The sequence below is a fragment of the Varanus komodoensis genome, unplaced genomic scaffold (genome assembly GCF_004798865.1).
Source record: "Varanus komodoensis strain SLA01 unplaced genomic scaffold, ASM479886v1 scaffold6_2, whole genome shotgun sequence".
In the NCBI taxonomy this organism is placed as follows: Eukaryota; Metazoa; Chordata; class Lepidosauria; order Squamata; family Varanidae; genus Varanus; species Varanus komodoensis.
The window spans coordinates 4783743-4802632 of NW_025336346.1; the positions used below are offsets into that span (position 1 = coordinate 4783743).

Below are 18890 nucleotides of genomic sequence, written 5' to 3' on the forward strand. Positions count from 1 at the left end.
AAGATAATAAAAAATAAGCTGTCATTATTTCACCTCAAAAAGAGATCCCTCATCTTGCATTCAGTACTCAACAGAAATTCAAACAAAGTGACAAAGCTGATTTGTATTGTGTAATCATAGACTGCACAATGGCATGGGTATGTGTGGCTTTGAGGCATGGCTCTGACTATCATAAAGGGATCCCCCCCCATACACACAAACTCTCTCCTAATTTTGCCACTATACCACTGGAACAGTCTTTCCTGTTTACTAATGTATGCACTCTTTTAAATAATTTACTTGCTGCATCAATGGATTTTTCACACCATTTTGACAGCTGAAAGACTGATACTACAACATTAGAAGGATAAATTCATATCTCCTACAATCCAGTGGATTTAGGACCCAGAAGTGCTTTCAGTATAGGAACAGGTAGTACATAGACTCCACCTTTGGTCTATTTTTACTTAAGCCTGTCTATAATTATTGGAAGTTGTATGTATTTTGAATAAATCCATGTACCTCTATTTAAAAAGCAAGGAAAAATAGTAATACATTTTGGGGAATATGTTGAGGACTTTTCCTACATACTGACTGACTTGCATGCCTACCTTACCATGAGTCACTGCTGTACAGGCAGATATTCCCCAGAAACTCATTCTTGTTTTCTTGATTTTCAGTTGCCAAATCTTGGTGACCTATTAACCCCTTTCAAAGAAGTTCCCACCTTGTAGCTCCCACTTCCCCTACAGTTACAAGAATGAATGGCCTTGGTTGGAAGATCATCTTGTGCATTTCTGAATCTTGTAATTTTCTCGAAAAAGCTGTGGAGAAGTGATAAAACTGAACTTTTAGAACTGTGCCAATACAGTTTTTTTGGGATAATTTATTTTCTTTTTATGCCTTCAGAAAGCTGCTGCGGGAGGACCAGTTGGAGGCTGTGACAAAAGCAGCTCAGCAGGAGGAGTTGGAAAGAAGGAAGCGGCTTGAACAGCAAAGGAAGGAATATCAAGTCAGCATTCCCACAGTTCCTCTCGAGTTTCTTCCTGGTAAGTGGCACACAGAGTATCAGACCAGAACTTGAACTGAAGATGGGGAAACCGATCATAAACCTAGTACTCTTTTCAGTCCTGTCAACATGCTAAACTTGCCCTATCATTCCTCTTAATAAAGATGATTTAATATATATTTGTTTATTACATTAATTTCCCACCTTGCTTCCAAGTATTTCAAGGCAGCATGTCTTGAAATATGAGGGTCATATCTTACCCTCATAACAATCCTATCACAGTGTGCTAGGCAAGTGCTTCAACAAATCTTACTCACGTTGAATAAGGCCATACTGTTAATAAAAAAAATGAACTCATTGTTGTCTTCTTTAAAGTTAAAAGGATTGGGGGTCTCTGTGGTGGTGACTCTTGATAGAAAGCAATTCATAGTTCAGGGTATACTGAGAAGAAAGAAAGGGCAGTAAAACACAAGCAATTTTTGGTTACCTGCTTGCGGTAGGGAAGCTGTGGCCCTCCCCTCAGGGAGTTGCTGGACTTGAGTGCCTACCAACACCAACCAGAACAGGAAAGGATGGTGGGTGTTGACCAACAGATCAGTCAGAAATTGGGAGTGATGGGCATTGTGACCCTCCAAATGGTGCTGGACTACAAGTTCCACTATAATACAGCAGAAGGAGAATGCTTTTATACAATTGCTTGTTCTTAAAAATAATCCATCAGACTTTCTGGGTTTGTAAAAGTTGCAGGCACTTGCACATTTAATTTGGAATAAACTACTAATGGAATGCACTGTGGTGTGAATCTATATGCAGTATACAACAGTGACTGCTCACAAGCAGCCAGCCCTGTCAACATTGTGCAAGCATTGCCCACTGATTGCACAATAGAAATTTAGTGCTTCTGGGGGCAAAAAAAATGAAGTGTGTGGGACAGATCAGCAGAGTTCAAGGAAGGAAGCTCCACTGACCATCTTCATTCCAAAAACAACTTGTCTTGGAAACACTAAATCTTGGTTGTGCAAGTAGTGCTTGCACAAGATGCTGTTTGCACAGCTGAATCAGCAGTTGATCCAGCTCAGAGGCAGACTGTATTAGATACTGCAGTGTGTGAATGTTCCAAGTATTGTCCTGCAATTTGTTGGAGAGTTTTGTTTTAATTGGCTTAAATTGCAAAGACATATCTTAAAAAAAGCAAGGTAGGTGGTAGCACTATAACTGCTTTTGGCACGTGCATGTTGCTCTCGTATTATTCCTTCCTTTTAAGAAATGGTTATAATGAAATAGGTCATCACTACACACACACAACTATTTTACCAAAATTAATAAGAGATAAAAGGTAAAACAGGAATTATTCGTGTGTAACATTCAGTTCGTTACTTATAGAATAAAGGTACAGTCCTACATTGATCTAAAAATAATTGATACATGTATTTTTGATTAGAATAATTAATTGAAATTCTGTTTCCATGGTTCATTTTTTCTGATTTAATGTGAAAAAACATGCTAGCTTTTGTTAGGAAAACCTTTAGCTTCTGTCCTTACACACAGTGTTTATATGTTCCGCCGTCAATTTATGGATTGACATAGATGTGAGATTTTCTAAGCCTATTTCCTATTTTTTTCCACCAAGTTTTTAGTAGCTGACATGTTTCCTACCAGCATTCGCTGGCATAATAGAAAACCATGTGCTGCCACTACACGAGTGAGCATCCTTGCTTGTGCGGTCACTCTTCCTCTTACTCCTGAGCTCTGCTCACTGAAAGTGCTTCCAACTGTTGATGAAAAACCTTCCCCCTCCGTTCCTTGTACTGCAGCCCATCCCATTCAGGGACATTTGGCTTTTTGAAGCAGCTTTAGATTGGGCTGCCAAGGTAAGAAGATAAAGTCACTTTCTGCCATTCCATTGGTGCTGCTCAGGTACTTAAAATTGCTTCATTGTGGAATATTGTTGGCCTTGACCTATAAATACAGCTTTGCAAGCCTTTTAAATAATTGTTGTCTTTAAGCAGTATTTTATTAAGATTATTGTTATATTGCTAGAGAAACTTGGATTTTAAAGCTTACCAATTATAGTTCCTGTTTTATTGCAGGAGAAACATTAGTTTAAATAATGCTAATTTAAAAAAAATTGAATATAAAAATCTGTCTGTGGTAGTGTAGGATTAGGATAGGGGTGTCTGAATTTGTCTTTTGTTACTGTTTTCTGGTCTGTTTAGTATTATTTATTAACGTTAATTCTTTAGAGGAGATTGCTTTACGAACTGCAGAGGTTGCTCAGCTTCCTCCTCAAGTGTTAGCTGAAGAAGTCATCTGCTTGGACAGCACCAGCAGCGGTAGCGAAGATGACTCTAAAGGAAGACTCCATAGCATTAAAGATGGTAAGAATGGATGATAATATCCTAATACTTCCCGATGATGGCCTGTAACATATTTGTATTTCAAAGACGGTTGGGACATTTTAATGATATAATTTTATAAAAATATAATTTAGAAAATAAAGATATATCTAGTGTGGATATGTGTGTTAGGTAACTATTGAAACTGTCCTTTATTTGAACCTTTGTCACCAAAGTATTTTTTATGATAACACCTTTTGTTTTGTTTTCATTAAAATATACATTTATTACGTCAAAGCTGATATTGTAGCTTTGGTGTAAAATCAGTGTTGAATGTGGGCCAATTTTCCATCTGTAAAAGCAAACCTGTCAAATTAGTGAAATTTAAAAAATAGTTTTTTCTTCAGTTCACATTGCTCTCACATCTGGAGGTTAGGAGAGTGTTAAAACACATTCTTAGCATTTTACATGCAGTGTGAAACTATTGCTCATGCCTTCCCTTTTTTCTTGTTCTTGTTTTCCCCTGCTCTCTAGTGCAAAATTGAGCAAGTAATGACACCCTGAAGATGAATGAATTGCAAGATATTACATACGCATATTTAGTAACTTGAATATTAAACTGAGTATGCCAGGTGTGATCATTTGCAAATATTTTTTTCTTTCAACATCTTTTATGTTGCTCCGTTCTCTACTAAAGAGAGAAGAGAAAATGAAGACACATAATGCAACTTTTACATTTGTTGAGAAAAAGTGTGATGGATATGCTAATCTTCCACATATGGTTGTCTTACAGAAGTGATAGAATTAAGTTCAGGAGAAGATGAAGCTCTCCAGATTGTAGACAGCAGTGATTCTGGCAATGAAGGGGATGAAGATAATACTGAAGAAAGCAGTGGTGCTCATGTGAATGATGCTCTAAATCAGTTAGATGCTTCAGGGCAAGTAATTATCAATATCAACCATCCGCCAAATGAAGAGGACATTTACCTGGCTCCTCAACTTGCACAGGCAGTGAAGCCCCACCAGGTACTGGAGATTTTGGGTCTGGACATGCAAGCACTTCAGCAACTTTCCTAACAGACGCTATGCTAGATGGATTCATAAATCTTCATGCTTTTGCCTTTATGATGTTAAATGTATGTAAGTGACTAGGCATATATCTAGAATGGTAATTTGTTGGCTCCCATTTATAACCTCTTTGGCAATGTTTGTAACTCTTTCTAGATTGGCGGTATCCGATTTCTGTATGATAATCTAGTGGAGTCCCTGGACAGATTTAAAACAAGCAGTGGGTTTGGCTGTATCTTAGCTCATAGCATGGGGCTGGGCAAGACTCTCCAGGTCATCTCTTTTTTGGATGTACTTTTCCGGCACATCGAGGCAAAGACTGTCTTGGCCATTGTACCTGTAAGTAGTCTTGGCAAATGTGTATGTTGGGTCTTCTCATGTGGCTTCAGAGATAGTAGAGAAAGGACCTTTAGGATTCTGAGCAAGCTCCACTTTCACACATTTACTTCTTCCCACCTTCGGGCTTGTTTAGAATAGGGGTAGGCGTGTGGTGCTTTTGCGCACCAGTGCACCCTCACACACCTTTCTTGGGGCCCTGCTCCTCCCATTTACACACACCCTAGCATGTTTTCATACCAGCAACTGTGAAAGGGCTTTTCCTTGGAAGTTGAAAACTACAGGTTCAGGGGAGTTGTTTAGTGTGTTCAGGCTCCAACCCCACCTCTCTCTTTTACTTAAATCTTTTGATCAGCTAAGTTGTCCTTTGTCATACCTCCTGTGGCAACTATTTTGTTCTGGTGGATACCTTCTCAGATTTACCACAGGCCCACAGAGATTGTGTGCTCCTGTCACAGCAGGCACTAGGTTCAGATGCATGAGAGACCTTACACTCTTCCTTGGTGATCCCCTGGTTTACTTGAGACCTGGGTAGAACTTCTGTCAGTTTCTGAGATGGGTGAGGTGTGAAATACAGAACTTGATGGATCCTACTGCTGTTTCCCTCTCTTTTTCCTAAAGGTAAACACCCTTCAGAACTGGCTTGCAGAGTTTAATATGTGGCTTCCACCACCAGAAGCCCTTCCTGCTGACTATGACCCAAAAAAGATTCAGCCTCGCACCTTTAAAGTCCATATATTGAATGATGAACACAAGTAAGTACAAGGAATGCCCTTACTGAGGTGGTGTGTATATCAGCTGCAGTTCTCACTTCTGTTGCCGGCCTTGTGGCACTGGAAGGGTTCTCGGGACAGCTTGCATCAGGACTGAATTAACCATTCTGGCTCCAAGGGCTGCAAGCAGTGCTGAATCAGGAGTCACATATGTATGCATGCACATGCAACATAGTGGGCTTGTGGGCAGTGCAACCCATGGGCCATAGGTTGCCCATATGTGGTAGTTTAAATAAACCTGTGTATTCAAACCATTTGTTTAAAATTAATTTAACAATAAATTTATCTGGTAAAATCAGCAAGATATAAATAGAACCACCATGTTTGTCTGTTAGTCTAATGTCTGAAATTACTGTTTTCACTTAGCTTCCAAAAACTAAAAGTGTGAGCCAAATCAGACTCCTTAGAGCTTTCTCAGATGAACTAAACTTATAAGGAGTAGAACTGTGTCAAAGCTCTGTGGAATACATCCCTGTAATGTTCACAGACGTCCTTTCATGCTGGGGCCTGTTACATATTGGCCCCAAAGCCCTGTCTTGCAAAGTGAGACAAGCTGAGAAGAAGTCCGCGAATGCTCATGGAACAGAGGTGGCACAACTGACGACCTTCTTCTGCATCATGTGCAATAGCACAAACGGCTGCTGTTGCTTGTGGCAGAGAATGGGGATGCTCCTCGCAGAGCATTTGCATGGGGCTGCTTTCCTGATGAGCACTGCTTGGACAATGTTCTTCCCCATCACTTGCAGCAGCACAAAGAAAAGCTGCTGCACCTGGTGCGGAAGAGTGATGCTGCCTGCACAGCAGTCTCATGGGGCTCGATTCCTGCTAAGCACCACATGGATGCTGAGTGTGCTTGCCTTGGACTCATAGCCAAGTCAAGTGGACCAGAGTCTGAGAAATGGAACCCAGGAAATCTGGTGGAGTCGCACCCCCAAAACAGATTCCTCACGCATCCTTTATAGGGAGACCTATACAGAAGAAAATAATCTCACAGATATCCTCTAGTAGCTCCTTATTTCATCCAGAAACCAACTGGAAAGCAAGTATTTCATTTGAGTGGAAGTGCTATATTGCTATCAAGACTAGATCTGCCTAACAGCTGAACTCCCTCATGTGTTGTATTTTGGACCAGCTGACTTTTTAAATGTCCTTTGAGGGCAGCTATACAAAGTTGCCTGAATAATGCAATTCACTGATAAGCTGGGCTTCAGTCATTCTATAACTTCATCAGTTCTATCTTTTTAATAATTAAAAAAAATCAGCAGTTGTTTCAGTGTTAATCATTCTTGTCAGGGGAATCAAACGTAATTTGCACTCAGATGTTTACTTGTGAGTAAATTGCATTGATTCATTGACTGTTAAAACTCTCCTGCTTAAACCTAATTTGAGCAGTATATCAATAAACCTAAAATTCCATTTTTGTATGTAGACTCATAGTTTCTAAGGAAATTAAATATTCTGCCACTTCCATGGGTAGCCATTGGCCAGGATCCTCTGTGATGGTTGGGAGCCATTTTTTGTCATGTAACTAGGAATTCAGCATCCCCCATGTAAAGATTCTATCTTCCTGCTTATTCACAACAGATCTTGTTTATACCTGCCTTATTCTGATACTAACAGACTATTTCTGACAAGGGGTCTCAAAGTGGAAAGCAGGCAGGTGTCTGCAAATGGTTGAATCAGTAATTTCTTCATCCTTCTAAAGCTGCTTTGAATGGCATAGGAGCCAACATACCAAGCCACAGCCACTCACAGAGGTAGTGCAGCAGAAGTGAAGTGTCCCATCTTTCGATTGTGTGTCATTGCTAGGGAAAGATGGATCAGCATTTAAATTTTTTGGAAAGGTTTTGTTGTTTGTTGCATGCTCAGCGGCCCTTCCCAAAGCACTGTATAACTTTGGGTCTCAGCTTCTTTATACTCAATTTGACTTGGCCTTGCCAAGATAGTTTGCAGTGAAGAACACTGCTGTGTGGGCTTTCTCACTGCTAGTTAACTATAATTCAGGATGCTTGACTGTTGTTGAAGACTCACTGTGACAGCATCTGGGTGCTTCTTTACATTGCTGTAGCAGACATTGGTTTTTACCTACTTCAGAAACACTTGCCCCCTCATGATTTTTTTTTCTTTTTGTTTTGGTTCTTTATAGGACCACAGCAGCACGTGCCAAAGTGGTAACTGACTGGGTGACAGATGGTGGTGTGTTGCTGATGGGCTATGAGATGTACCGTCTTCTTTCACTGAAGAAATCCTTTGCCACAGGCAGAAAGAAGAAAAGCAAAAAACAGACTGGTCCTGTCATTATTGATTTGGATGAAGAGGATCGTCAGCAGGAGCTCTTGAAAGGTGATATGCCCATGGTCTTCTTCTAAAAAGAGTTCCATTTAAGTGGCATAACATTTAAACAGTTGTTTTTGCTAATATTTCAACATGGGCTGGGGTTCATTCTGGAAGTCCTCTCAGTAGTGTGTCTCAGCTCATGCCAAAAAGGTAGGTCTTAGGTAAGGCAAAATCTCCATTGACTAAGTAAAAAATGTTTAGAAACAAGCAGTCCTATTATACTTAGGATTGAATAGCCATTTTGCTAAGAGTTTATTTTATGGAATACAGTTCTTTCTGACTGGCATTTTTAATTACTGTTCTGATTTCCATAGTGTGCTCCACTTATTTAAGAAGAATGTTTTGTTGAAAAGATTCTATATTATTTTGCCTATGTGTATTGGTTTTGCTTGCCATTGTGTTCTATGAATTATCAAAACTAGGGATTTTAAATGAGATTCATGGTAACCCTCTCCTGAGCCACTGAAAGAAAGTCAGTGTCATTCTGTCACCAGTATCCCCTGTCAGGTGGAAATAGTTATCTGTGAAATCCATTCACAATTTCTTACTGGTTCTTTTCAGTTATTATTTCTTTTAAATGCAGAACAATGAGCAACAGCTGTTTTTCTTCCTCTCTCAGGAATTGAGAAGGCGTTATCCCGCCCTGGGCCAGATGTGGTCATCTGTGATGAGGGTCACCGGATAAAGAATTGCCATGCTAGCACCTCTCAGGCCTTGAAAAACATTCGATCCCGGCGGCGGGTGGTACTGACTGGCTATCCTCTGCAAAACAACCTAATTGAGTACTGGTGTATGGTGGACTTTGTCCGTCCTGATTTCCTTGGTACACGGCAGGAGTTCAGTAATATGTTTGAGCGCCCCATCCTTAATGGACAGTGTATTGACAGCACTCCTCAGGATGTTCGTCTCATGCGGTATCGCAGTCATGTCCTGCATAGCCTGCTGGAGGGCTTTGTGCAAAGGTGAGGCCACATCTGACTCCCAGCATCTTAGTGTCATGGCTTGAGTTGTTTGTCTTTGGATAGCAAGGGCTTCGCTGATCAAGTCAGTGACTTGGACTTCTGGGTCAGAAAACTCTGAGATGTCCCATAACTAGCTAAATAGCAATGCCAGTTGGAAGAGATGAGCCAGCTCCAGGATTACAATGCAAATTATTATAAAAGTTAACAAGTTTTTCAATTTTTGCTGTTCCGCTGAAGCTCTGCTTAGAAGTCTGAAAGGCATATTTGGAGGCAGTGAGGGTGGCAAAGAAGCAGTACCTGATTGCCCCCATTCAGTCTTTGATTTGCTGCCCAGCAGAGCACTCTAGAGTTGTCTGGGGCCTATTACATTCTGGCCCGAAGGACATCTTGGAGCCATCTGAGGCCTGCTGTAATATATTCTTTAGGCACTTCTAGGACAAGATCTCATGTATCCAGCAGAACTTGGACTCCAATTTTATAGCAGTGGAATCAGGTGAGGTATCCAGAGCATGGTCTGGTCTAGTTGTTTTGGATGGGTTCCAGTTGGTATAGCTTGAGGATGTTGACAAGTTGCTTGGATAGGTTCGTGAGACCTCATCTATGCTGGATCCTTGCCCCTCTTGGCTAGTAAAAGCCAACAAGGAGGGAACTGCCAGCTGGGTCAGGGAGGTGATTAAGTTTTGTCCCCCATGTTATTTAACACATACATGAAACTACTAAGTGAAGTCATCCAAAATTTTGGAGTGCGTTGTCATCAATAAGATGCTGACATCCAGCTCTGCATCTTCTTTTCATCTTCAGCAGGTGAGGCTGTGGATGTGCTGAACATCTGGCCATGACAATAGACTGGATGAGCGCTAACAGACTGAAGCTCAGTCCAGAAAAGACTGAGATGCTATTAGTGGGTGGTTCTTCTATTTTAAATTTGGTTTTAAATTTTGTATTGAAATGTTTAAAATGTTTTAATATGCTTCGATATGATGTATTTTGTATTGATTTTTAATGTGCTGTTACAAACTGTTCAGAGAGCTTCAGCTGTTGGGCACATAGAAATTAAATAAATAAGGACTCTTGTCAAAACTATTCAAATCATCTCTGTTGCCATAATAGTACATTTTTACAGCATTTTCCATCTGGGATGGTATTTTACAAAGTATTTTACATTACTTAATAATGCAAGAATTGCAGATATATTTTGAATTGTATAAATACTGGGTTATATGGAAATTTAATTTAAGACTCATTCATTTCAATGGGTCCACACTAAATAGGACTGACACTGGATGCAACCCATCCCATCACAGGCTGGAAAAATGAGAAAAAATATCCTGGGTTGTATCTAGTGTCAGTCCTGAGTAAAGTATACCCACTGAAGTAAATGTGCCTTGTTAAACTAACAATACATGTAGTGACAAGTGAAGACCCGGAGTTTTGTAAGCAACACTTGTCCATTTACATGAGAACATTTTTCATGCTTGTCAGTAATACTATCACGCTTGTTAATGACCACACCAAAATAAGGTGAACTGTGCTTCCCCCAGCAGGATGAGCAGGTGATATCTTGGCCTGAGACCTCTGCAATGATTCTGAGCCCTCTCATTCCCTTCTTTTTCTTGGTCATAGGCGAGGACATAATGTGCTGAAAGCCCAGCTTCCGTATAAGGAAGAGCATGTCATCTTGGTGCGTTTGTCAAAGATCCAGCGGGCCCTCTACACTGAGTTCATGAACCGGTTTCGTGATGCAGGGAACAGTGGCTGGCTGGGGCTGAATCCACTCAAGGCTTTCTGTGTCTGTTGTAAGGTAGGTATGAATAGGAGTTGGAGTGGTACGCTGGGCCAGTTGTGTGGAAAGGTCAGGAACTCCTCTCAGAGGGATTGATGTCATAACTTTGATGCCATTTTGTTTCCCTTGAGTAATATGTAGGGATTTTTTTAACAATATTGAAGTACTACTCAGGGATCTACATTACAGTGTTCTGACTACTTGGCCGCAGAATTATTAGTGACATGAAAAGATGTTAGTAACAAGGAAATAATTTCTGTAAATTAAAAAAATGAATTCTAGAAATTAATTTATCCTAACTTGTCTTTTGCTTTGTGTCTTCCTTGGTTTCCTCCCACCGTTGCAAGCCCTTTGGCAACAGTAGATTCATCTATAAAATTTTGGTGACATTTCTTTGTTTTTTTATGGCAATTTAAAAACCAGCAAATTAAAGATGCACTCCTATGTGATTTCTCTTAACTTTCCAAACTCAGAAGCTTAGGCACATCGAATCAAGCATAGCAAGCATACAGAGACAGCAAAGATCACCTCTGCTCTCCCCTCACCCTCAAAAGCATTTAGATGGCAAACTTCAGCTGTCTAAATGTGCTCTACCTCCTTGCAAAGAGGAGGGGCTGTGGTACTGACCGAATTTGGTAGACCTGTTAGTGTCTCTCCCCTCCCCATCCTGCTCCCTGGAATGCCCCAGGTGTTTGTCCTAGACATGGTCCTCCATCTTCAGGGCCTCAGCTGGAGCAGGAAGAGCCACACCAGCAGAGAGGGTGGGTGTCTTGTGATGGTGGAGTTTCTGCTGCAACCTTAGAAGGCTTTTCTGAGCCACACCAACAGGGACATCACCTTTTCCTACAGTCAGCCAGACAGTATCGTTTTGCTATGGGATTGCACCCTTATTGTGGCTTCAGCTTTTGTGAATTAGACTCCAAAGGACCTTTCATAAGACTCAAGAAACTAATAACATGTATTTCTGAATCATCAGTTGCAAAGAAACCCACTTTCCTTTTCAGATTTGGAATCACCCTGACGTCCTTTATGAAGCACTGCAGAAAGAGAATTTGGCAAATGAACAAGACCTGGATGTGGATGACCTTGGCACAGGTGGCACCAATTCACGCTGTCAGTCACAGGGAATGAAAGTGAAAACGGAGAGCAATGCTTTGGCATCACCAGTTGGGGAGGCTACAAACAGCAAATACATTCAGGGCATTGGCTTCAATCCCTTTCAGGAAAGAGCCAATCAGGTTGTAACCTATGAGTGGGTGAGTATCGACGTGAAATCTCCAGGTGTGGTGGATTCCCCCTTCTCTTTCCTCAGGCATAAATAAAAGGAGATGCTTTACTTTGGAGCAACCCTTTACAGGGTACTTGTGCAACATGGATCTGTTACTTTTGCCTAGAGTTCCCTCCCTTTACCAGATGCTTTGGGTTGTATCCAGTGTTAGTCCTGCATGGAATAGACTTAGTGCAAATGATGGACTTACCGTATTTTTCCTACTATAAGATGCCCCCATGTATAGGACGCCCCCCACTTTTACTGATCTCCGAGTGAGCAAGCTGCTGCTGCATGCATGCGCCCACTGCCTCCCCACATGCCCGCACCCTCACAGTCTCCCCCCGATAGCGCCCGCCTCCCCCCGAGTGCACCCGCGATCATGCCAGTCTCTCCCCCCCCAGCACACCTCCAGTTCTCTCAGCCCCCCATGTATAAGGTGCCCCTCCATTTTTAGGTACATATTTTTAAGAAAAAGTATACATGGAAAAATGCGGTAATTAAGTTAGACCAACACTGAATATAGAAACCTCAGTCCGTGTACATGCACTGAAAATAAGCTTAATGCATGAGATCTTACTGGGCAATGTACATGCATCTTCCCACCTAGAGTACTTCCACATAAACAAAATGTTATATATGAAAGAGTTCTACCTAGTTTGTGGCATTATTTTTACCTTTGGACACTTTCTCATTTGTTATGAAGTGCCTCTTGTGCTGGTACCCTGCTTATTTGTTGCAGCTTCAATAGGGATTACAGTGTTTTGTGCTCTTTGCTCTGGGCAGTATCCGGTACCAATAGCATTAGCTGGCTTGTCAGTTTCCCTGGCAAATGGGCACACCAGTTTATGCTGTAATTGCACTATAGTAGTTTACTTTAGCACAACATAATTTATGTTACAATGGCACCCCAATGGATACTGCACTCTCTAGGAAACGCTTATCATTTTTATACTGCCTGGAAACTCCTACATCTGTGCTTTCTGCAGAGTGCAGCAGACTTACAAGTGATTGCATGAAACATGATCTGAATGAGATGAGGATACAGGAAACGAGCAAAGAGCAAAACCTCGGGGTATTGCAAGAATTTCCAGATATTTGGGTTGGTTTACAAAGCTCTTCAAGGGAAATCATTATAGTTGAGGGACTTGTTCTTAATCATCCCCAGGCATGAAAAGATGGATAATAAAGTGAGGAGTTCATGAAAGTTTTGGGATGTTTGATGTCTGTTTTTGAAAGGCTTTGACATTATTTTCTGTTTCTTAGTGAATGGTGTATTTTCACATAACTGAACCAGTTTTAGTAATTTTCATCCATTCAGACCATTTCCCTGTTTCTGATCATGTTTTTGAGAGGAGCACAGGAGAAGCAGCTAGAGAATTATTGAGTAAGAAATGAGTGGATTGGACACACCAGGAAGTACTTTCCTTGTGGTCTTGAGTGTCCTGTTTTACCCACAGGCTAAAGACATCCTTTGTGATTACCAGACAGGCGTCTTGCAAAATTCACCTAAGATGGTGTTGCTTTTTCATCTGGTGGAGGAAAGCGTGAAACTAGGAGACAAAATATTGGTCTTCAGGTAAAAGGCATTTATGCTTCAAATATGTAATTAAACAATGTAAACAAATAAATGGTGTTGACTCGAATAAAATTATTCATAAAGATACACCTTCAAGAAAAGAGGTTGTGTTATATTTCCATTGCTGAATTTCTTTGCCTTATGTTCCCATATTTTATGTTATCTCATGAGGCCCTGCTGAAAATGCCCTTGATATCTGAAGAACAGGGGCCCTTCCCGTTGTCACATCATATCTGTAGAACTCTTTGTCTAGGAAGACCTGCCTGAACATGCCCTTTCATAAAATCATGAAGGTTCTCTTCCAGGAAGCGCCTGGCCTTCTGGAGTCAATTTTTAGGGTATTCCAGATACATTTTTGTTGTTCTGCCAGATGATGATATTTTTGATTTTATGTAAGCCACTTCCAAGTGGTTTGGTCAGTAATGGGTAAGAAGGAAATGTGTAACTTAAATCTACCTTTCTGTAGTGTAAATCCAATTTTGGTGTCTTACTCCTCAGTTGATAGCATGGAAGTTGTTTCCCTCTGTATTGTTCTCATTCTTTTAAATATATGATGGTGGCAGTATTTTTAATCTTGAACCCCATTTGAGTTTGAAATAATTGCATAATAACTCAGGAGCTCCTCTGAGTCTTGTTAGTCATGATAAATGAAAAGAAATGGAATATAGTGTGTAGCAAGACATCAGTCTAACTTGTGCAGTATGAGCAAGGTTTAGGTTTCATTTTTGTTCAAATGACACTGTGGGGTTTGATCTTTCTTTTGACAATCTGAGCAGAGTTCTTGCCTTTTGCAGCCAAAGCCTCTCCACATTGTCTGTCATTGAGGATTTTTTGGCAAAGAGACCAGTGCCTTCTCCCCCAGGCGTGGATGCACAAGGAATCCATAACTGGGTTCGAAATGTCAATTATTATCGTAAGTGCTGCATGACTCGTCATTATTTAGGATACTGATTCTTTGTCTTCTTGAAATGTAACAGTTTGTTCAGTTTCTCTGCAAACATTTATTTGGTTTTCCTTAGTAGTATGTGTGGTTCTTCTTTCCTTCATTTCCAAACTGATAGCTTTTAGGCATATCTTTGTGATGTTTAGATACTTTTTTGTCCTGCATGAATGACAGTTGACTGTTACTAAACAAGGAAAGCCTTAATATTACATGGAATTGTTTTATTTTGATGAGCATTTTGGAAAAGGCTTTCTAACTGTTCACATGCATTTCCCATTGGGTAGGCCTGGATGGTAGCACTTCAGCCTCAGAAAGAGAACGGCTAATTAACCAGTTCAATGATCCCAGCAACACTTCTGTTTGTCTCTTCCTCCTTTCCACACGGTAAGTTGAACATCTGCTAAAAAAGAAAATTGGGATGGAATAGGGCATGTGATTGGCTGTGATAAATACTTGTTTCTGAGAATGATTGGCATCCAGTTCATTTGAAAGGACTACTTCAACAGCCTTTAAAGAGTTGGGATGGTGTGAACTAACCATTTCATGCTGATTATCTTTAAAAGATGCTGCTTGTATGAGATTATGTTTGCCTAGAGTTGAGTTAAAACAGCAGCCAGCAAACAATGTATGATTCAAAGGTGTAGTGAAAATACAAAGATTAAGTAGGCATTTGTGTGTGAGAGTGTACATATATCTATTTGCAATGTCTTCTTAGGGCTGGGTGTTTGGGTGTGAACCTTATTGGTGCAAACAGAGTGGTAGTGTTCGATGCTTCTTGGAACCCTTGCCACGATGCACAGGCAGTATGTCGGGTATATCGCTATGGACAGAATAAGCCTTGCCACATCTATCGACTAGTTTCTGATTTCACCTTGGAGAAGAAAATCTATGACCGCCAGATCTCCAAGCAAGGGATGTCAGGTAGGACAAATCTTTCCAGGCCTCCACCTGGTCATCCCTGTGTTTTTATCTCCAAAATTTCTGCTTTGACTTTCACCTTCTGGTTCCCTCCCACCCCCTCTTTTCTAGGCATTATGCACAAGTGGAATCATGTGCAAATATCATAATTCAAAATATGTTGTTTGAGGCTCAGATGTTGCAAGAACAATAGTTTTTGTTGTTTTCTGGCCAATGTGCTTTTTCTATAGATCGTGTTGTAGATGACTTGAATCCAGTGTTGAACTTTACCCGGAGAGAGGTGGAGAACTTGTTGCACTTTGTGGAAGAGGAGCCTGAACCTGCCCAGCTTTCATTCAACCCTGGGAAGATAAAGGAATCTGTGTTGCAGCTGGCCTGTCTCAAGTATCCTCACCTCATCACCAAGGTTAGGAAGGAGGAGGGAAACAAACTACATTCATGTTGTTTTACAAGCAGGCAGTAAAGTGTGTATAAAGTACGCATAAGCATCCTTTGAAGTGTGCGTAAAGTGAACATGACATGTGCTTAAGCTGTGCATGAACATAAAGTAGGTGTTGAGTAAGCGATGCTTGCAGCATACAGTATTAATATTGCTCCAAACTGTAGTAAGTCTAAGGTATGGGATAATTTGTCTTTCCAGGTTTATTTACTTAATTTATTATTTAGTTTTATATGCCACTTTACATGAAAGTAGTGAACATAAAATACAGTGGCATAAAAACCATACATATGACAATGGAACTAACACAGAACGATAAAACATCATTTTCTATCGTGTGCTACAAACTATAGCTGGCTCGATTACACTTCAACGAAAGCCTCTGAAAGAGATGAACAAATATCAGGAAATGTCTGAATGTCCTGACTGTGGGGGCCCATCTAACATCAGTTGGTAAAGTCTTCTAGAGGGTGGATACAGCAGCACTACATGCTGCACTGCAGGTGCTCCCGGATTGAACCTCTGGTGTATGTGACGCCCTCAGAAGTATTTCCTTTGATGTAGGCAGAGATTGAGCAGGGGCATGAGGCGTGAGGTGGTCCCTAGGGTCACCAGGTCCCAACTTCTTAGGACGCTATTTGTTAATGACAACACCTACCTGGTAGGTTATTGGCAGCCAGTGCGGTTCCTTTAGCAAAGGTGTAGTTTCCTATTGGAAGGAGGCCCTGCTCAGCAGCCTCTGTACCAGTTGCAGCTTCCAGACCAAGCCAAAAGGCGGCTCCATGCAGTGTCCCTGATAGTCCATGCTTATTGCCATATTAAGTAATTCTGCCTCTGGTTGGCAGAGGGTGCCGATTATTTAGGCAGTCTGAAGGAATGAGGGCCCTATGCATGCTGTGCCAAAATCCAAGACAGTAAGTTCTGTTTTTCACCATATAAGCATGTTGCCAAATGTGGTGCAATGGCAAGCTCTTCCCATGCATTCTGCATTGCACGTCTTCTAAGGGTTATATGGAAAGAGTATGTGCCCAAGTTAATAGATGTTGGAATGTTCCCTGAGGATTGTTGTCAGCAGCAGTTGTGTGGATGTGCTGCTGAGGCAAGCCATTTCATCAGGCGTGTGGACACTCTCCTTCAGAGTTCTTTGCATGCTTGCCTGCTCGCTCGCTTCTCACCCAAGGGAAAAGACAGCATATAAATGCAATGTGGTTGCACTATTTGAGTTTGCAGAATGACACTGCCCAAGATACTGTCTTCCCGATTTTTGCACTAGGGAGGAATAACTGCACAGAAGAGAGAATTTGGGCAGATGTTGTTTTTCATGCAGTGGGGGAGAAAAAGTCATTTAAGGTACAAAAGAACCATTCCCCTTTCCATCAGTTCATTCTCTTTCTGTCTTTCATTTTAAATATGATCATGAGAGTGACTACTTCAGGAGGTTCAAGCCGCATTGTGCTTCTTCTCCTGTCTGGAGCTTTAGCTTAAAAATATGCTGCTGCACAAATCAGCATACACATCTCCAGGGCCTCTGAGAGAAAGCACTGTGTTCTCCCAACGGGAGGATGAAATGCTGGATGTGCAAAATGATAACTAAGGCCTCTCCAGTGTTTCTGGTGAGTGTAAATGGATTGTTACTAGTTTCCTATAAGGCAGGGAAGATACTGTTGCTGTGTTGTTTCACCTCCTGCCACCTTCATGGGCACATTTGGTAAAAGTCTCATAAAATAATGCTGCCTTGTGTTCTGGTTGCAGGAGCCTTTCCAGCATGAGTCACTGCTGATTGACCGTAAGGAACACAAACTCACCAAGGCAGAGAAGAAAGCAGCCAAGAAGAGCTATGAGGAAGAGAAACGTGCATCCGTCCCTTACACCCGTCCATCTTATGCTCAGTATTACCCTGCCACTGACCAGAATCTAACAAACATACCAGCCTTCAGTCAGAGGAACTGGTGTGTATCTTATTTCTTTCTGTGATGCTGAAGAGGAGTACCAAATTTTGATCAAACATGTTCTTCCCCGTTGATGATGCTATTCTGATTTCTGGAGAACAGGACAGACAAAGACAAAGAAGAACATTTGTGCTTCCTAGTAGCTCTGAATGGTTGAGAAAAAACAGGGAAAATCCAAGTTAAGCAAATGGACTTTGTGTGCTGTATGGAATGCTGTTGTGATGTATGAACCAGTCATACAGTAATGCATCCTTCTCGCCTGATATTTCTAGTATCATTTTAATTATTATATTTTTTTTCTTTATTATGTACTATAGTACAGATCCTTATGAAGTTGTCTATTAAGTTCCACAGACATGGTGGAATTAAATCTGTGACTAATACCTCAGCATATGTCATAAACCCTCAGATAACTTCATAATCTGGAGTTGCTTGCACAATGCTGGAGCCAGGATATGACATATTCATGCATAGGCTGGATGGCCATCTGGGAAGATTGCTGTAGTTGTCCTGTGCATTTTTAATCTTGCATGGAACAGGGGATTGGACTAGGTAACCTCCAAGTTCCTTCTTGGCTCTAAAATTATGTGCTATGATTCTGTGGTTTAGGAGCGGGGTGGGTGACAGAGTGGATGGGCCGGCTTTGTGGTAAGAGGCTGTTTGGGTCTCTTCTGTCGTTCTGTAGCCCTACTCCATGTGGTTTCTTTCCACAGGCGACCAAGCCTCAAAGGTGAGGACAGGCCAGTGGCAAGTGTACGTCCTGTTCAGTCCACCCCCATTCCTATGATGCCTCGCCATGTCCCCTTGGGCAGTATGGGATCAGCTTCTGTTTCCAATCCTGCTATCAACTTTCCCATCAATTACCTGCAGCGAGCTGGTGTTCTCGTGCAGAAGATCGTCACCACGACAGGTCAGTTGCTTTGTGTGGGGCGAGAAGAGACAGGAACTTCCTTTGAGAAGAAGTGTACCCAGAGGGATTAGTGAAACTGAAATTTTACCCCAGCCATTTGGGACTGATCCTCCCTTCAGATTTTCATCCAGGTTCCTTCTAATTATTTTACCCTTTTGGGTGGTATCCAGCCTGTCGTTCTGTTAGCACAAATGCTATGCACAAAAGAAAGATCCCACTAAAGTTTTGTTGCTTAAGTACAGTTGTGCATTGTGTTTGTGCAGCCTGTGATGCAACTTGTCTTGCATTCCATCTGCAAAACT

General features: G+C 41.3%; 1 protein-coding gene across 5 annotated transcripts in view; it reads left to right on the forward strand.

Moving 5' to 3' along the window:
- The window catches only part of RAD54L2 (RAD54 like 2), an 82402-nt gene that overhangs the window by 52861 nt on the left and 10651 nt on the right, over window positions 1-18890 (forward strand). For all 5 annotated transcript variants that reach the window (XM_044451158.1, XM_044451159.1, XM_044451154.1 and 2 more), the window contains exons 4-19: window positions 889-1028; window positions 3232-3366; window positions 4118-4350; window positions 4549-4731; window positions 5350-5483; window positions 7648-7844; window positions 8458-8800; window positions 10424-10601; window positions 11588-11839; window positions 13311-13429; window positions 14224-14342; window positions 14657-14756; window positions 15088-15293; window positions 15521-15696; window positions 17482-17678; window positions 18392-18588. In XM_044451158.1, coding sequence (XP_044307093.1) covers window positions 889-1028; window positions 3232-3366; window positions 4118-4350; window positions 4549-4731; window positions 5350-5483; window positions 7648-7844; window positions 8458-8800; window positions 10424-10601; window positions 11588-11839; window positions 13311-13429; window positions 14224-14342; window positions 14657-14756; window positions 15088-15293; window positions 15521-15696; window positions 17482-17678; window positions 18392-18588 — 2909 coding nt within the window. The remainder of the gene's footprint in view (window positions 1-888; window positions 1029-3231; window positions 3367-4117; window positions 4351-4548; window positions 4732-5349; window positions 5484-7647; window positions 7845-8457; window positions 8801-10423; window positions 10602-11587; window positions 11840-13310; window positions 13430-14223; window positions 14343-14656; window positions 14757-15087; window positions 15294-15520; window positions 15697-17481; window positions 17679-18391; window positions 18589-18890) is intronic.